Genomic DNA, 19,933 nt, shown 5'->3' on the forward strand with positions numbered 1-19,933 from the left:
ATGGGGGTTGACGGTTTAGTCGCTGTCGACTCGACCCATGTACAGGTGGCACTAGATGATGGCACTAAACATTCTACAGGTTATTTGGGACTGAGGCTACAACTTGAGAATAAAATAGTTCTAAAGCTACAATTAGGTAATAGTTAAACATCATAGTAAAGTCAATTGAATGTTCATACATGTTGTGAGGATGGAGTGTTACTTTATGTTTTGAAATCGTGTGGAAAATATAAGGTATTGAGCAAATATAATTGTGATAACTCTTGAATGGTGGCTTCTTCCTTTATGGTTATCTATATACATGTATATGTTTCTCAAAGTATGTCGTCTGTCTGCATTCTGGCTATACCTATTAAAATCTTGGTTTTAGAATCCGCATTCTGATGGATTTGACCTCACAATAATGCATTGACAAGTTTCTTATCCGGACGCTCTACCACTGAGCTAGAACAGCATAATAGTCAGTTACTTTTTCATATACTGCATACGCATATGCTAATTATTTTAGCCTTGCGTTCACGGGTTACGATGTTCTGTTCAGAAATATTTTGGACTTAAGTATATGCAACGCAATGCTTCTTTGTCTTTTTTTGTTAAAGCTAATAATTTATCTCAAATTAAAATTGGCGATTTTTGTACTGATTATATAAGTTACCAAAGGATATACATTGCATCGACATTTCATAGTTTAAATACTTGCTATTTATTTTACATCTACATTTACTTCGCTACTAATTTATTCCAGCCGCTCAGAAAACTTTTTCCCAGCTACATTATGTTTTTTGAATTCTGATTTGGTACCTTGCGCTCCATAATCATTAAATATGAACAGAGATTTTATTCGTTTAAAAAATCTTTTTACGTTTAAATTAAAACATCTTTGTTTGTATGAACATTTTTCAATTTTTTGTTTAACGTTTATTTTAATAGCGATATAGTATATTAACAAGCGCAACTTCCTTTCACAAAAGTTCCTATCAGTGCTCGCTTTGTGTATTAGCTTACACATCTTTCCTTCTAAACATAACCAAGTAATAATTCGTAATTATTTTCACATTTTACGACAAACATTTGTAAGATTACTGTAAGATTATTTGTTAGATTATCTGTAAGATTTATCGTGTAATATTACAAATATCAGTTATTTTTCGCTCTCTTATATTTATATACATTCACATATTGTGAGAAATATATATAGATTTACATTCTCTTATTACATTTATAAACGTCTTATAACTTTTAAAGTTTATAATATAAGTTTTTAAAGTTTGTTTCATTATCGTTAATAATTCAACTTGCACATTTGTAAACATAATTTTAGTATCGTGTTTGAAGTTGAAACATTATTCATTTTCCTATCATTGTTATTATCACTTAGTTTCAAATCTTTGTTATTAATATTAATTTTTTATTCAACTATTTTTGACAGACATTGTTGTAATAAAATTTCAACTACAAAATACTACCATAATCTGTCATATTTTTTTATTAATCTGTTAAATACATGTCTTCTCAGAAGTTACACAGTGTCTAATGCCTGCAAAGAAAAGAACCTGCAATGATTCATCAGAGGAAAGTGAAGAAAGGCTTAGAAAAGACAGGCTGAGGAAAGCAGCTGCTAAAGCCTTAGAAAAAACAGCAAAAAACGTATGCTTAGCAAAGGCCAGAGAAAGGAGAGCACAACTTCGAGCATCACAGACTGACAAACAACGTGCATAAATTTTCGCATGCCAACACTGAAACAAACGGAAATCATATAATTGTATACCAAATAACTTTTGATTGTAATCGTAGCGAAATAGACTATATTTAGACGTTACTCGCTAATGAGTTCACATTTACATTTAAACACCTTTACATTTTTATTTTTCTTTCTAATTTATTTCAACAAAACACTTCTTTCAAGTTATAAAATTTTAAACTTACAGTTGTTTGAAAACCATTAAAGTTGTTTTATTTATTTTTAATTTAGTTGTCCTGCATAAAACCTTTTCCGTATGAGGTGAAGTTTGAAAGTTGCAGTTGTTTGACAAAGTTTGAAAACCTTTACAGTTGTTTTTATTTTCTCTCTTAATTTATTTCAACTACACAAAACACTTCTCTCATGATATGTAGTTTGAAAGTTAGAATGGCAAATGTTGTTATAATGTTGTGAATCTGGACTTGCATCTCCTTTATAAACAAAATGGATGTCGTAATACTATCATTCCAGGAAATACTTTGCACATTTCAATTACCCACAATAGAACCACCAGAACCCTACAAGGAACCACATTCCGATCAGATAACAGCAGAAGAGAGGCAGGAAGTAAGTCAAAGATCATAAAGTGTGTTGTTTTTTATATGTTGCTGCTGTGTGAAAAGGCTAAACTCTCCCTAAAATAGCCTTCCAATAACATATCGCTTTTGTATCTCTTTTTCATTATGTTTTGAGCCCATTTTGTTTCATTCAAACGAGGGGTTTGAGATTGCCTTTATGAATCATTGTGTTTAGTAATGGAAATGAACCGGGAAGCATGTTCTACATTCAGTTTGAAGATACAACATGAAAATGCCTGACAGCAAGTGACACACAAGCAACTCTGTTAGTCTCTCACAAATCTATCAATCAAATCAAATAAATCTATAGGCCTATATTAAGTAATCTGCTTTTGACAGCTACTCAGAGGGGAGGACTCGATGATAGAAAGGTGTCATGAATGTTTTTATTATTTATGGTGATGCCATGTATGAACTGGTATTTAAGCAAAATTTTCCAAATAATGAAACTAAATTGCAACAAGCTAGCAGGAAGTTTTTATATATTATTATATTGCCTGCAGTGAGGTCTAACTAGCCTTGATTCATTGGTTGTGGTAAGAATGGAATGTTGAGAAAACAGATAAAATGAGGACTGTGGTTCATAATGGTATGACAACTTTTGCAGATAGTATACGACCGACCGGATAATAGAAAAAAAAATAGAGGGACAAAGAATAAGAGAGAAGAAAAAGCGAAAAAGGATGTATAGAGGGAAAAAGAGACAAGGAGAAAGAAAGAGGGAGAGATAGAGGGAGAGAGGGGGAGAGGGATAGAGGGATAGAGGGATAGAGGGAGAGAGGGAGAGAGGGAGAGAGGGGGAGAGGGGGAGAGGGAGAGAGGGAGAGAGGGAGAGAGGGAGAGAGGGAGAGAGGGAGAGAGAGAGAGAGAGAGAGAGAAGGAGAGAGAGAGAAAACGAGAGAGAGAGAGAAAGAGAGAGAGAGAGAGAGAGAGAGAGAGAGAGAGAGAGAGAGAGAGAGAAGGAGAGAGAGAACGAGAGAGAGAGAGAGAATGAGAGAGAGAGAGAGGGAGAGGGAGGGAGAGAGGGAGAAAGAGAAGGAGAGGAGATGGAGAGGGAGAGAGGGAGAAAGAGAAGGAGAGGAGAGAGAGGGAGAAAACGGAGTGAATGCTACCAATAAAGAGAGTAAGAAGAACAGATAGAGATAGAGAGCTTAACACAAAAAGCAGTTCGATTAATCTACAAGAATGACGAAGCACTGCCTTTTTTCCTTAGTCTAGACTTTGTCGCTATGGTCACCTTCTCAGCACTCGTGCTGCTGCTGCGTTTAGTCAGCCAAGTTCTTGCTACTCAATAAGCATTATACCACTATAATTATCACAGCATATACTCTGAGCACAGCCATTGTTTTTTTATTGCGCTCATGTATATGTATTAAATAATTCACAACTGCGCAGTTGCTAAGAGCATATAAATCTATTTTAACAGTCAAACATAAAAACATGTCATGATTTTATGTCAAGAGCCAACAAACAAACTTTGTGACGAGCAATATGAATTAATTTTATGGTAATGAGCAAGAGATCAATACAGGTGTTGAATACAACTGCATTGTTCATATTGTCATCATTGCAATGGCAACCCATTGATTATTGGCTAGCTAGATGTCCATTCCTAGGCCATGCGCAGAGTGGCTGTATGCTATATAGAGGAAAGGGTCAGGTGAGTAGAGTCAGCTTGGAAACTTGTTAACAGTTGTTAGCTATTGCAGTTTCTTGAAACAAGAAAGAAGTTATTTTACCTTAACATTTGATATTATTGTTAGCGCATAATCTTGCTGCCATCAATCTTAGGGAACAAATAGCCACTATTTATCATGTTATCACAAGTTTGCAATATGTTAAGGCATCTATTTTTAAATTATAAATAAACTATAATTATCGTGATGGTGACACTAATAAATATGGCTGAACCTCAACTAAAGTTTAATATTGAGACCATTTCTATCATTGGTCTTGTTAGCATAGATACCTCGTTCTCCTACTCTCTCTCTCTCTCTCTCTCTCTCTCTCTCTCTCTCTCTCTCACTTTCTCTCACACACTTTTTGACAATGACTGTCTAACGGTTCATGCTTTATCACTGACTTTCATGCAGCTCTGTTTTCTACCTTCTCTTGCGATCTGTATACAACATATCTGCCAGCCTTGTTAGAATGAACATGTCTAGTATATAGTTCCATGTCATTCATAGAATCCTGGATCTATGAAATCTACTTGTTTCTATGTTTTGAGCTAAAACATTTAGACTGAGTGCTACTTTACCTTTGTACCTAAATAACAGCTCGAGGTAGGGATGAGTGTGAGTGGTATTCAAACCTGCTGATGTTTTCAGCAGGCAAATGAAAAAAATTAGGAATGGTGACATCAGAATCAGGTATTAGGGCTGCTTACATACATCTGGAACTGCATCTGCAAAGTTTCTAAAGTGGAATTTGCTCAATCGAATCAACTGTAGCTTATAAAAGGACATCACGGGTGTCTGAAATTAACTCAGAAAGTTAATGTTGCTCCAACATTCTCTAGTCCTATTGTGACACAAATCCATTTGTTTCATTCTGAATTACTATTGAGTGAGATGTTTGTGACACAATAAAATGAATTACCGGATTCGTTAAAAATAAATTATCCAATCAACCGAGGGCTTCAGTTGCCATTGTCCGAACTAAATGAAAAAGCTAAACTAAACCAAAATATAAAAGCTGTTTGATTGCAAGTTTTTGGACTTTTGTTGTTTCAATTCTTTTTCTGAACTAAGGCTTTCTGAACTGAACTAAGTTTCCATTTAGCTGGCATCACTGGACTATAAAGTCCATTTACTTTTTATCTATTTTAAATGCTTTAAAAAATCAGCTTAGGTTGACAAAAGCTCTGCTGTATAGGGATATTGCATATTTAAATAAAATGTTCTGTCTGCTCTCAAATTCATTTTACCTTTAGACTAAAGACTCAATATTGGATAAGCAAATTAAAAACTGGGAATCCTTTTGTTGTTTCGTCGAAGAGAATAATGCATAATTTTTGGGGCTAACCAAACACCTAAAACATGGGCAAACGTTTTTATACATAGCGTCCAACAGCGTCCAACAGGGTAGTGTAAAGCATAAATAGAACTTACTACATTGATACCACATTGACACTACATTACTACATATGATAAGATCCTAAGCAACAATGGCTTACATAACAGCGCCTTAGGTGTAGGAGTGGTCAACATTAGAGACATTAATTATTACATAATGTGGTGTTACTAACTGCGTAAATAAATATCTTTTCAATTACAAGCTGAGAGCAAGAGGGAGAAATTTGATTTGAGGAAAGTTTATACTACCAAAGCCATTTAAGTCCTTCTCCCAAGAGGGAAAAATTTTGACTTGAGGAAAGTTTACACTATTAAGTCATGACAATCCTTTACAACCTGTGCGGTTATATCAGCATGCAGACACCTGCTGTTAGTGGTCAGTTTATTTTATGGACTCTGACCTGTTAAGTTAACTGCAGCTGTTTTGAAATTTTGTTGTTACAGCTGAGATGAAAAACTGCCAGAACTAAGGAAAATGTTGTAAAAGGAAGTTTAGGACATTGATAGACCATGGAGGGCACCTCCACCGCCACCCACCCTAATGGACCGGTGACTAAAACATGCTCAAGCTGCAAGCTATCTGTTGCTCAACCTGCTGGCACTAAACGAACTATTTGGTAGGCTTAATAGTGAAGCAATTTGATGGTTTACAACAAATTTAAATTACTAATTTAAAAAGCAATTTTAGCTTTTGAAAATAGCCAAAGTTATTACTAATTTAGAAGCTTTTTTTGGCTTGCCACAAAGAAACTGGTATCAGAAATGGTCTGGTACCAGTTTCCTTGTAGCCAAAATTTCATAAATATATGGCCAAATAAGCAAATAATGAAAATGCTGGTACTGACTAATGCTACCAATTTGACTTAATTACGGAAGGAGACAACTCCAGTTAGAATCTTTAGAAAGAAAACAGAACAAGATAGGGTCCATCGATAGTAAAGAAACACATGCTTGTCATTGAATAGTTAAAAGCCAAGGTTGGAAATCTTATTAATAGTTTTATGTTTGTAGGCTGCGATAGACAACTACTTGATAACAAAAGCATTTTGTGTTTAGGAATGTTTTGTTGGATGTATTTGCAGGTCACCCATAAAGTAATTACTGTGTCAATCGCATATCACTGACCGCTGCGTGTAGAGGATAACTTCAAGCTTATAAATACAGTATGCATAACACTAAGGAAATGCTTGTCACAGACATGTGACGAGCATTTATGCGACGAGTAAATGTACATGTAAAATATTCAAGGATCAATAAGTTCTGATATTTTGTCATGTTTACCCTTATAGGGAATCTGAAGGCCTTCTTAGTTATAGCTTTACTTCGACATCATCTTCACATCTGATATATTTCATCTTCACAAAAGAAGCCAGTGAAATGCTCATTCAGGGTACTTAACTTTTGCCACTGCAAGCCACCTAGGTAATAAAAAGAGGGGTGTGGTTGCGTTTTAGATTCAATTTGTTTTAGTTCTCAGACATGCTGCTGCAAGAATCAAATTCAAAGCATACATTTGCAAGGACATCATGTAATAAATATATAATATCGAATATATCATTATCATACGTACTATCATATTATCATATTTGTACTGAATATATGATATTCACTACAATCTGTAGTCACGGTTGCAGAAATGGTAAATTTCATGGCAATTTTACAAATGCTCAACAGATCACAGCATAGAATAAAGTTGCTAATGTTTTTAGTTTTGAATTATAACTCAATCATCAGCAAGCCTGAGCTATACTATGGTCAGAAATCAGCTCTCTAAATATGTCTTTGTTGTAAACTACAAAAAACCTGTTTTCCCAGAGAAGCGGATTGTGTATATGTAATTGATCAGTCAGTTAAGGGATACGTGTTTCTATAAATGTACAAATACTTTCATGAAATACAAGTGACGCTATTTGTAAATAGAGTTGAAAAGAAATTGGTGCAATGAAGTTCTGTTTTATTTGGCTGAGTCAGACGAGTTTTGTCGTTTATTGTGTAGATTAAACTTCAACAAATAATAAAAAGTCATAGCTATTATTTTGCTCATATAAACACCTGAAAGTCACATATGAAGGATGTGGTCAAGTTTTTGTTTACATTGAAGTGAAACTTTTAAACTACACGAGATCTGACGATGACTGAAATTCATTTTTAATTTATTAACTCCAAACTTCATTTTTTACCTACATTAATAATCTGCTTACAATGATCGAGGCTAGATTTTTTTACAAAGGCCACTCTTAATCAATTTTTGGAAATTTTTATTTAAGCTGTAGTTTTATAAAAGGAGAACCACTTACAAAAACAAAGTATTTTCAAGCTAACTTTAGATGATTATCTTACTAATGATACCTGTTTGACTTATCTACAGTCCTGGATGTGGAGCCTTTTATGACGCCGCCGTTGCTAACCATATTCGAGAGTTTCAAAATGGCCGATTGAGAAACACGCAGACAGATGACCTTAGGACACGATACACTCAACTGCATAGGGAAAAAGCCACCAAGAAATCTTTAAAACACGAAACTGAAGAGGTAAGTCGAAAAATAAAGTCTGAAAACTTTTACGCCGTCTATTCAGAGAGGCAGGTTAGTAAACGCTCCAGTGCAGTTGAACTTGGCTAATCAATAAAGCTTTTATTGAAATTTATTGATTAAAACAAGCTCGCACAGCGTTGTTACAATACACGCTACTATTGTCAAAGGTTTTAGTAGCTATATCAAACCACACAACATATTATCAGTTTTTGAACTGATTTCCCTATGCTTAAACTGGTTCATACAGACGTAGCGAAATTTCTGTAGCAATTTATGAATTTGCATTTAAATATCTGTAGATAGTCAATTCAAGGTTATCTTCTAGTAAGCCTCAATTTTCTGTGTAACCTTGTATTTAGTAGCAACACGTCTCAAAAGCTTAAAAGATCGAACTTCGGTTAAACACTCACTCGTTTTGCTTGTTTGATAATGCAAAAGACAAGCCATGGTTCATTAAAACATTCTGGAAAGCTAGTATACAAAAAAACTGTCTAGAAGTTGCTCGCTACAAGTGGAATTCATTGAAAATATTTACGGTGTTGTGAGCTGCTGTACATATCCATAAACTTTTTACAACTCTAGTGTCTCCAGTTTTCACAAGTGAAGATTTTTTATAAGTTTCTCGGCTTCTAGGATTGCTTCTATACAGAAACCTTCAATGCATGAAGAGTTCACAACTATAAAGATTTGACCTGCTGATAAGACCTGTTTGTTAAGACAATTACCTTATGAAAAATCCCCTTAGGATCGTTTCATAAATTGAAACAGGATTCTTTGAAAAGTTATCCTATTGGAGTAATCATTCCTTTAAACAAATAATTGCTGGCTTGTTCGATATAGCCAGTAAAGATGAAAAGTCAAACTTATAACTAATGTTGATGCTGAATCTATGGTCTCCATGGTTCTCAAACTAATAAACTTCCCAACAAATTTCACTTAGATGCTAAGCTATTCTCGCTGTCTATCAATTTACAATCTCTGTGGTTTTTGTAGACGCTATTTACATTTAAAAGTTTGTTAGTAATAAATTTTTCGTGAATTTTAGTTTTAAATTAAAATTTGCCTGTGTATTATGTTTATTTTCACAAACTTTTACGAATGATCATAATAGAAGATATAAGAGGTTTTAATATAAATCAATAGTAAATCAAATAAATCAGTAATAAATAATAAATCAATATAAACCAATTTCAATGCAGAGATGGAGAAAAGGTTTAACTCTGTGCCGCACAGCATTGTCACAGCTAGACAAGTGAGACACTTGCAGCTGCTGGTATATCTGGTATATCTTGAATGACACAATTATTTTAAGTATGAACAAAGTAATAAACTTAACAGTGAGTGCTACTAAATCAGGAAGTCAACAAGCTACTTTTAAGAGAAAAGTAAGAAAAGTATTTTTAGACTTTGAGGAAAATATAAAAGCACTTTCTGGTTTGAAGGTTTATATGTTTTTATAAGAAAGTGCTTGTAATAAATATTGCAAGAAATATTATGTGGTTAACCATAGTAGGCAGAGAGGTATTACACCTCACAGGTAAAAACCATATAAAGCACTTCAAGTGAAATGCCTGTTTTTAATTTTACTGAAAAATAAACATGCACAAAGACTTTAGTAGATTTTAGCAGAAAATATTAATATTATTTGCAATTTTTTTTGATGGATGAGGCGATCTGATAGACAGGATGTTTCAAGATTAAACTGAATAAAACTTGATCACGATTAAACTGCAAAGATTAAGCGAAAGTACGATTATGATGTCTATAGTTGTAAAGAGACTAACAGAATAGAGACTTGTAATACTGCAACTTAAGTGCAATTACCGATATCGACTATAGCGACTAGTGATGTCATTTTTCACGTATTTATTTTTTGAGCATTTTAATTGCGATCAAGTTTTATCGATTTTAATCTTGAAACCTCCTGCAATCATATCACCTCAAACATAGAAAAATCGCAAATAATAAAAGAATACCGATATTTTCTGACAAAATCTACAAAAGATCTGTGTAAATTCATCTCCAGGTGTTGAAGAAGAAAACTATAACATTTTGCAGCACTCTACAAGTAGGCCACTTCAAAGCATCGCTAACTTTTTTCAAAATATCGGGCCAAAGAAAAAGGGAGAAAAACCAGAAAAAGGAGGAGACAAAGAGCTGACGTTGCCTGACATAGACCAGAACAGCAACAGGGTGACAGCAGTAGTCACCAGCCCTCGACCTCCATCAACTCCAAGAACTGCATCTAGCTATAGTAGACGTAGCAAGGTCAAAGAGAGGCCACCAGATAAAAGCTGGACATCATCAGAACTGAAGTAAGTTTACGTTGAACAAGATCCGTGGTCATGAGCCTTAGATAAAGAATAGACATTGAGGGAAAGTTTCTTATTGCTACTGTTAGTGACTAGCCGTAACCAGAGGCAGCAGTGAGTTTGTAACAGTGGCAGCAAAAATTGGTGTGAATAAAAATAGCAAAAAGTGAGCAAAAAATATATATCATGGCATGAAAATTTCAAATGAAACTTCAAAGTAATGTAAAAATTTTAACAGCCAAGAATTTTAAAGAAGAATTTTAGACAAAATAGAGTTACTCTGCATCAGAATATTTACACTCTAGTTATAGTCACTCTATAGAATTCTGTAGTCAATTGCCATCAACTGTAAAGGAAGTTCTTTCTAATCTATTTATTTGCACAGAGGTAAGTACTGAATGTCAATATAAAATAACAAGGCAAACTACAGCGCTGCCAATTGCCGGTAACATTGATAGTAGTTGTGAGAATTATTTTTCAAAATATAATTGCTATGTACATATATAGTAGTACAAATTTTATAAATACAACTAAATGCTGAAAAAAAGTTGAAAGAAATAACTATGAATTATATATTATATAAGTTCAGTGGTCACAGTGACTTCAACTGAGTGCACTGGTGTATAGGAAAGAAACTCATGTCATTATCCTCATGTCATGTAAGAGCTCTGCTACATGGTATAAATGTAACATACTATTTATTTATGTTGGTATTCAAATAGGACTTTTCAAATCATGTTTTTAAAGCTATTATTGTTGTATTATCATCACTCTTCTTGTTTGAAATAATTAAACAACGTTAAGACAACTCCATGTACAAACTTGGTACTAGCAATTGTTGCAGGTGTAAATATGTTGAGGCAATTTCTGCTTTTTCAAAGTTTTGATTGAAATGTAGTCAAGTTTACCCATTTAGTAGATGGTTCTATCCTAGTTGATAAATAAGGACATTTTACATAAAGTATTCATAGAGTATTTATAGAGTATTCATACCTCCCCGAGTAAAGATAACCCTTTACGCACTTCGTAATGAACAGAAATGGTAAAGTGGCCTTTAATTTGTCTGACTTGGATCAAAACACATTAAAATTTTACTGTATTATTAAATACCGTATTATATTACTTTAAAACAAAGAAGAAAACAATTTTATTGCAAAGAGTAAAAATCAAGCATGCAAAAAAGTTGAGTGAAAGAATGTATGATATGTTCGACAAAGTTAAACTCAAACTTGTGTAAAACTGGATTCATTTAAAAATTTTACAATAAGTTTTTCGATTGAGCACTTTCTGTCATATATATTTCCATCATTATCGGTAGAAAATAAAACATTTTGAGTATATAAATGGGTTTCCCATATGACCTTTCATATTTATAGACATTTGTACAAGACTGCTAAAGACACTGGAGAATGGGCGGAGCTTACATCAATATACAGTCAGATGTTCAAGTCCTTTGATAACATCAATGCTACTTTCAAGGTATGTGGTCTCTTCGATTTCTCTTTATGGCATGGTGTCACAGGTACTTCATGTACTCTGTATCTTTAGTTTGTTACTTTATTATATTAGCAATTGCTTGCCATCTATATGTATCACCATTCAGTAGATCTTAATGATTTTTTTTAACTGTTGCAGGCACCTCCAGAAGAAACAGGAGCAGACAAAACTAGTGATGAATTGAATATTCAGTTAGACCTCGTTGACACTGTCTACGAAATACTTAAAAAAGCGGTAAGTTGACGATAGCATAAAACAATTGATGGTGACATCACCAGGGCTTTACTAAAGAGTTGTATGCCTACTGTAGTGGTATCTTTTAATTTTAGCCGAGTGAGATACAGAAGGCTGTGTTGAAATGTGTCATCAATTGTCTTCTCTCAGACAAAGGGTAAGGCTAGCTGTAATTGTCTGCTGCATACTTTAAATGTAAGATACTGTTTACAGCAAATAGCTTTATTGGCTCTGAAGTTTCTAGCCTTGTTTTATTAGTGTTAAACTGTCAGTATCACACGCATGGTTCATACGTTTGTGAACACATAGACTATATTTGAAAATATGCTATTTGATAAACAATTGGTCTATATCAAATGCTATTTTTAATATTCCTTTGTAAAAAACAATTGGTACCTATAAATGTGTTCATATGATATCTAAGTGTAATAAAATGAATGAAATGAAGCAACTTGGCTTGCAGACCATAAATGAGATATTCAATAATTGTGTACATGTGATCTCAGGCTATCAGAGAAAACTCGAGCTAGAGTCAATGTCGGCAATGATGAGCTGAGAGTGTACCTCATATTTTCCCTGGTAAGTGCCGAGCTAACGTAACTTCTATATAACATATCTGTTTACTGTTAGCGTAGAGACTTGCTGTCTACATGCCTAAGGTTCATAAAAAAGAGATATATGTCAGATGGTGAAGAATATAGGCCTATTTCCAAGTTTAATATCAACATTTACCAGCAATAGAGCATAGCCCAAAATTTGCAACTGCTTGTGGTTTTTATTGAATGCATTTGATAATATACTGTGTATTTTTATGAATATAAAATACATTAATTTGGTAAAATGTTACTGGTTATACAAATAATTGCTAGTGCTGCTTATTCCACTTTAGAGAAATCATATGAAGCAAACAAGTTTTGTTATTCTCAAGAAGAGCTTCAATCTTGGTATTAAATACTAGAAATATATATAAAGCAAATAACATATAATATACAAATAATATAATAACATGCAATAGACTAATAACATGTAATAACATAATAATATATTAATACAATAGAATAGTTTTTGTGTCAAAAATAGTGAATTCTGTGAAGTTTATCCATCACTTGGCAATTTGAAAGATGAGCTAAAAAAACATACAAAAATATTTTTATTTTTTGTTTTCCTAATCTCAAAGATAAAGTAAAAAAGTATCTTTGTTTGCTTGTTTAAGCTAAACTTATGTCCATATCTGCATTTACTTTAATATGGTACCCAAGCATTATTTCTCCCTAACTGACTGTTTAACAGTAGAAGCTGCTGGTAGGATGTGAAAGCTGTGCTCTTCATGCAACTTACAGTAAAAATATTTAGTGCTGAGTAGCTAGCTAATATATAATAGCATTTAATGAAAAAAAATTTATATTTTGAACATTATTCAGAATAGAAAACCTCATCACTTAGCATTACTTTCCTTGTTTGGTAAAAATTTTGATTGTACAAAAATGTACAACTACTATAAAAATGTATTTGTACTGTAAGAGAAATGTAAAACAACTAAAAAAACACTTGTTAGTACATGTGTCTAACACTGATAATTAGTAATCATCAGTGCTTTGTTAGTAGATATGGGTACAGAGAGTTTATGACTACTAGCAGGGTGCTGATATGGATACAGAGAGTGTATGACTACTAACAAGATAATGATATGGGTGCAGAGAGGGATGGAAACTAGAAAGAAATTCTAAAAACCTCTTTTGATTATTGTGATTGCAGAACCCTCTCTTCCAGAATGTCACAACCTATGTTATACTGGCTCACCTCCTGAGGCATATGGCTTCTCTTTCTGACCATGGTCATCACACGCTGGTTCAGTGGTACAGCAAGTGAGTTGCCTCTTAACTTTGCTAGTTGTAAATACCATAAGAGAGTGACAAATTACTTATTCTCGTTAATAATAACCACTAAAAAATAAACTATAATCAAATTTGCTCTGAGAGAAACGGCAAGGAGAATATGTAAACCACGTACCAGCATCCTTGCAATGCACGGATGTATAGCCTTTTATTGGCATCAGTAACTATCAACAATATTTTTCAACACATACTTAAAGAACAAAAGAAAAACCAAAAATTAAAAAGCAGAAATCAGGAATTATTGAGTGATTTTATTAAAAGCGTTTTAAAAATTAGTAATCTAATAGTATTGCAGAGGAGTTGGAATAGTGAATTAAAAGTTGTAATAACAAAAAGTTCATAAACTTAAACATACGATGGTGAATATGGTAGATTGGTGAGAAAATGGAACTATAGTATGACACTGCGCACTATGTGTAATGTGCGAACATATATTTTTAGCTTTGATATACATGTAGCTGTTAAAATGCAACACTGTGTCTGTGTCATGTCACTCTGTGTCATGTCCATGCATGTGATAATGTTGAGTTGGCTGCACATCGACAACAATAATTATAATTAACTGAAGCAGCAGGCGTGTTTATGCAAGATGGCATCACTAGAGCTATAGGCAATATCTTTGTGAAAGAAAAGTTAATGGTTATTGACTAGAGGTACATGTACACGCTGCTATACACTGGATCTGTTTATAGACATTGAGCTGTACTGTCCAACTGATGGCTCAGGTCATAATCATTAACAGCTTTTGCGTATGCTGTCAAGTTTATTTAGAAGTTTATTGATTGCAGCTATGTATTTATGTGTGATACTATACGTATAATCGCACTGGGCTCTTATTTCACAGGCTACACTATACATGTATATATATATACTGTATATAGCAAACACAGGCTTTTGAAGTGGAAACAAAATACTTATTTGTTTCCTACAGTTTCCTAATAAGTTCTTACAAAGTAGCTGACCATTGCTCCTTTATAACAAGTGACTGTGGTCAGATTTAAGACTCGCATCAGAGTGCATCTGTTTGCGAATTTTAGTATTTCCTGTTCCTGCCCAGACAGGGTATATGGCAGCAAATGACTCTGTAGTCTGTGTGCTAGGTTTAAGAGTTGTGGTTTAATCTTAGCTGGAGACCGTCTGTTTGTAAAATTCAGTTTTTCCTGTTTATGTCTAACTCCAGCTGTTTGTGAGGCCGCCAGCAGTAAGAGGGGTGGGATTAGACAAGGGATTGTTTTTCTGTAGTCAATAAAGGAGTTGTTCTCTCCACTAGCTCATTTTCTTTTGTTTGTAATGCACTTTTTTCTTAGAGTAATTATATGAAATCAGTTTTTAGTTTGTGCACACTTACCTGCAGCTAGGAATTTTAACTGTATAGAGAGTTGTCTGCCCATTTATAAGGTAAACTTTTTAAGCTTGCTCTCAGCTTCAGCGGGTTGTAGAACCCTTCTTTAATGAGATGTATAATGTACCTGTATATAAGAATTTTTAAATCCATCGAATCAGATCATCTTGTAGGGTAAGGATCATAAAGTGTAGCTTCAAAGTTGTCTAACTATTTTAGCTGTTTTGATAGAGTAATTCTCGTAATTATAGACTACTATCTTAGTCCTTCAGTCGCTGCCGCTACAAACAATTGTTCTTGGAAGCAAAGTAAGCAGACTTGAGTAAAAACTCACACTTTAACAGAAAGTCTGAAAATAAAGGAGAAACTCAACTACCTTTTTAAATCTTAAACCATTTTCTAAACAAACCCTACATTAATAAATTACTTGGGTGAGTGCGGGTGAATGCATGCATGCATGTACAAGCGTGTGCGCGCGCGTGTGTGTGTGTGCATGTGTGTGTGCGTGTGTGTGCGAGTGTGTGTGCATGTGTGTGTGTGCATGTGAGTGCGTGTGCACATGTGTGTGTGTGCGTGCGTGCGTGCGTGTGTGTGAGTGCGTGTGCACATGTGTGTTTGTGTCTGTCTGTTAGTCTGCGGTTCCACATGTTTTGGCTAATTTTACTCAAACTGCACACGCATATTTTCCATGCCTTCCACCAAGTAGCTTAAATATTCAGTTTTAAGACTTTATCTGGTGCCTGAGAACCAGCCTACTAAACACCCACCTGCAGCTTGTCTGATTGATAATGAAGGAAAGCCTGATCAGTACTGCTAGTACGGACTAGTGTTGATAATTGATAATGAAAGAACATCCCAGGAATGAAAGAGCTCTCATGTGTCTAGCTTACTGCTAGTTACAAATAACTTTGGAAAATAGAAATTTTTATAAGTCATGTCATATAGTACTATACTATTACGGTATTAGGGCTGAATAGCGATTGCTGAACTGACGACACTCTGTGGAGCAAATACCATACCGCTGACTACCTTAATGTTGTGTGGTAGTCAGTTGTATGGTAGGTAAATAGGTTGGCAAATGTCAAAATAGTAATTCTGCAAAGATCACCTACATGTAGACCCTGTGTTCTAAGTAGTGCTACCATTAAAAGTATGTGACATAGAAAGATGATTATTCAATGGTTCCAATTTGACCTATTTTTGTACTAGCGTGGGAGTTGATCAGTTCAAGGTGTTGGTACTGAAGCTCAATAAGTTTATAAGTCAAAGACTGTTTCCTGTCAACCCGACTGACCTGCCTCCCATGTCGAAATGCCATTGGTGGATGCCGAGTTGCTGCAAAGTATTGGCTATACTTAGTAAGTACAATGTCATTGATTAACTATGCTTTGACAATGCCTAGCAGGTACTTTAATAGTGCCAAGTTCGTAAATCATTAAAAGAATAGCTGACATCCCGTGTGTTTTGCTTGGCTAATTGAATACTTAGAAGTGTTGATGCTACGTAAAATTGTGGAAACATCATAGATTGTTCTTTCAGCTGTGTTTAAATTGCACATAAATTGTTCAATATTTTGAATATAAATATTTTAAACCAAGTAATGTTAAAAACCTTTTGCTGATAAAAACGCTACACAAAACTTTTGTGATAAGAATTCAAAAGGTTCTGCAAGGTTATGCACATGTACATGTAGATACATATTTTCATGAACTAGTGTTAGTACCAGTACATGTATCTCTTTTATCGCTTTAAAACTAGATGTCAATAAAAAACTGTTTATATTTTTGAAATTAAGGCAACTCTCAATTTTAGTACTGGACACAAAAAATAAAACAAAATAGCAGTTTTAACAACAAAACCAGAACTTGAATGAGTCAAACTGGACAAATATTTGCAAAAAGAGAAGGTAACTCCAATATTGGATGTGTAAATGTCTGTTCATATCTGCTTGTTGTCATGTTATGACTTTATACATTTTTTAGCTGGTATTTAAATACCTTCTTTTGACTGTATATATTGAGTACCACAAACCTAGCCTTAGTGAACGTACCAGTTTTGTAAGCGTGAGTTCTTTATCTTTGTTCAACTTACTAAATAAGAATACTAAAGTTATCTTTTCGCTTGGCTTTGAAAAGAGAGACTGATCAATGTTTTTAGTATCTCTCTATGCTACTTTAGATGTCTTAAGAACTGTAGAACATCAGAAGCAAATATTGCTATGAATTGTGTTACCACAGCGTTGATCACTGGCTCATCCATAGTTCATCGCTATTTAATGTCAAAGCTAAACTGGCATTAGAAGTTTGTATTTGCCTTTCTACTGTTTGTATAAGTTTTTCAATTAATACACTTTAGGTAAAGAAAGCATTGAGCATTTACCTGCTTGTAAGCAGTTTCAATTTTTTGTTAGATGGTACATGTTGAATACGCTTTGCGTTGTACAATGTATAAAAAGCTCTGCTGGTTATGGAGTCGGTAGAGAAGCGGATACCATTTATACTGTACCACCCTATTAATTCCATGAGCTAACTAAAACAGTCAGTTTTTGTTGTAGATGCAACAAACACCCAATCAGAGCCTTCCATGATCTCCTATAGTGATTTTTATAATGAAACGCTCAACAATATTGACCTCTATAAGGAATACGAAAACTGGCAGAACCCAGAGTTCAAAGGTGGATTCTCTTTCTGTCAGTACCCCTTTCTGCTGACAATTTCTGCCAAACGACTGATCCTGAGGAAGGACTCAGAGCAGCAGATGATCAGTCAAGCAAGGGTTAGTAAGACGGCTGTCAAGTATTCAGTGTTTGTATGTTAGTACACATTTAGCCTAGTAGGTGGTGTCTACTACTGCACAACCATGTTGAGTGGGTGCTCAATTCTCTACCAGTAGGTCTGTGTTCAACCCCTTCGTGGTCTGAATTTATTACTCTTTTCTGTGTGTATCAGACTGAGCACTCAGCAATTACTAGTTGATGTTAAGAAGCTACGTATGTAGGTGCATGCCAGTTACGCATTGCCAGCTAAAGTAATTCTTCAGACTTGAAGCTAGACCTGTCCATCCTTTACGCTAAACTGTCGTGTTGGTTGATCAAGGCCCTTGATTCAGTGTAAACTATAGTTTACAATACCTAAAAATATATATACTATATCTGGATGAGAGAAATACCAATTATTAATGGAGCATCCTTTTGTCTATCAATCAGCGTTTTTAAAACTCTGTGTAATTTCAATGATGCGAACAGCGCAAAGTTTTTAAGCTAAGTTTTTGACCTTAAAGTTTTGTTTCTTTGTATCGGTAGGTTTTTGTTCAGATCTCATCTTAAGAGGTCTAAAGTTAATCTAGAACTGCTAAACTTAGTGATAGTATATAGTTTTGTAACATAACAAGTTGTACAAAAGATAACATGTACAAAAGATTGCACATAACATGGTGTACATACAAAACACCATGGCTCCAAATGATTAAGGAAGTTAGTAATAAGTTACCTATATAAATACTAGAATGGTTAAGGAACTTATGTACCTACCGGCATCAGAACTTCGACCACTAAAAAATATATGAAGTTTTCCAATGAAGTTGGTGTAATGTTTTTTTTATAGATTTGAAATTGATTGCTTAAGGGATAGCATAAAAAGTCATCAAATTTGTTAAAACAGGCCCTTGATAATTTTATGCATTCTAAAGTGATAGGATCCAAAAAAGGAGATAGTGAGAAGACAAGAAATCAAGCTAAGCGAGTCAGTCCTGTTGTACATTTTGTGGATTTGTCCAGCTTACTTAGCTTTTTTGAATTTTAAAAATATAGTCTTCAAACAGCTGAAGGATTTTTTGATTTTATAGGTATCTTTTTATTAATAAAGATACACCTATACACCTTTAGCTCTTTACTAGCCATATTCTTCTTGACAAGTATTATTGTATCATAATATAATGTTGACTGTCCATATCTCAATAAAGTACTGAAATGTTAAAAAAAATATCTGAAATTCATAAATGGTTTATGATAGACAATACACTCAAAATTTCCAACTTGTTTGAACATTTGCTACTGTTTACTTGTAGAAAACTATTGTTGCTCAAGTGCAAAGCAGACAGGCACCTGAACTGGAGGCTTTGTTTCTAAACCTAAGTGTGAGACGGCGCCGCATCGTCTCGGACTCACTCACAGAGGTAGAATGTGAAGTAATTCTTATATATTTTAAAGAGAACTGAATAATGTTTTTTATAATTATGTAAATACATTTGAACCGTTGAAGGAGAAGACATTTTTTTAAAAGATTTTGGTAAATTTTATTTAAAATAATTTGTTTTTATGCTATTTGAATGAAATTACATCTTTTTAAGAAATTTTTTATCACACAATTACCCATGCAGTTTGGTGCACCGTGAGAGATCATCATGAGTTATAAGTATCTGCACACTAAAAGTATTCTGCAATGTGGAAAGATGGTTGGACTTTGGATGGTGGAAATGCTTGGCTGGGAAGCCGAATACCCGGGTTCGATTCCCATATGGTGCAATTTTTTTCAACACTGTTAGCGCTGCTTCAGACAGATAGAAGGACACAGTTCTTATTACAGTAAAGAATTGTCTAACAAAAGTTGTGATGTATGAGTCATCAAAGAAGTCGTCTACTCAGAAAAAGACAACTCTAGTTGAGATAACATAAATATAAAACGTTATGTTATATTTTCGCAGTTGTGGAAGTCTTATACATTTC

General features: G+C 34.1%; 1 protein-coding gene across 1 annotated transcript in view; it reads left to right on the forward strand.

Moving 5' to 3' along the window:
• Positions 1-19,933, forward strand: part of LOC137388370 (probable E3 ubiquitin-protein ligase HECTD2) — a 29,173-nt gene continuing 9,240 nt past the window's right edge. The window contains exons 1-14 of the mRNA XM_068074859.1: positions 1-136; positions 1,517-1,647; positions 2,213-2,308; positions 5,904-6,013; positions 7,765-7,927; positions 9,989-10,245; positions 11,619-11,721; positions 11,878-11,973; positions 12,069-12,130; positions 12,480-12,552; positions 13,729-13,838; positions 16,420-16,568; positions 17,765-17,985; positions 19,276-19,383. Of these exons, the coding sequence (XP_067930960.1) occupies positions 1-136; positions 1,517-1,647; positions 2,213-2,308; positions 5,904-6,013; positions 7,765-7,927; positions 9,989-10,245; positions 11,619-11,721; positions 11,878-11,973; positions 12,069-12,130; positions 12,480-12,552; positions 13,729-13,838; positions 16,420-16,568; positions 17,765-17,985; positions 19,276-19,383 (1,815 nt within the window). The remainder of the gene's footprint in view (positions 137-1,516; positions 1,648-2,212; positions 2,309-5,903; positions 6,014-7,764; positions 7,928-9,988; positions 10,246-11,618; positions 11,722-11,877; positions 11,974-12,068; positions 12,131-12,479; positions 12,553-13,728; positions 13,839-16,419; positions 16,569-17,764; positions 17,986-19,275; positions 19,384-19,933) is intronic.

This window comes from Watersipora subatra, chromosome 1 (assembly GCF_963576615.1).
Source record: "Watersipora subatra chromosome 1, tzWatSuba1.1, whole genome shotgun sequence".
Classification (NCBI taxonomy): domain Eukaryota; kingdom Metazoa; phylum Bryozoa; class Gymnolaemata; order Cheilostomatida; family Watersiporidae; genus Watersipora; species Watersipora subatra.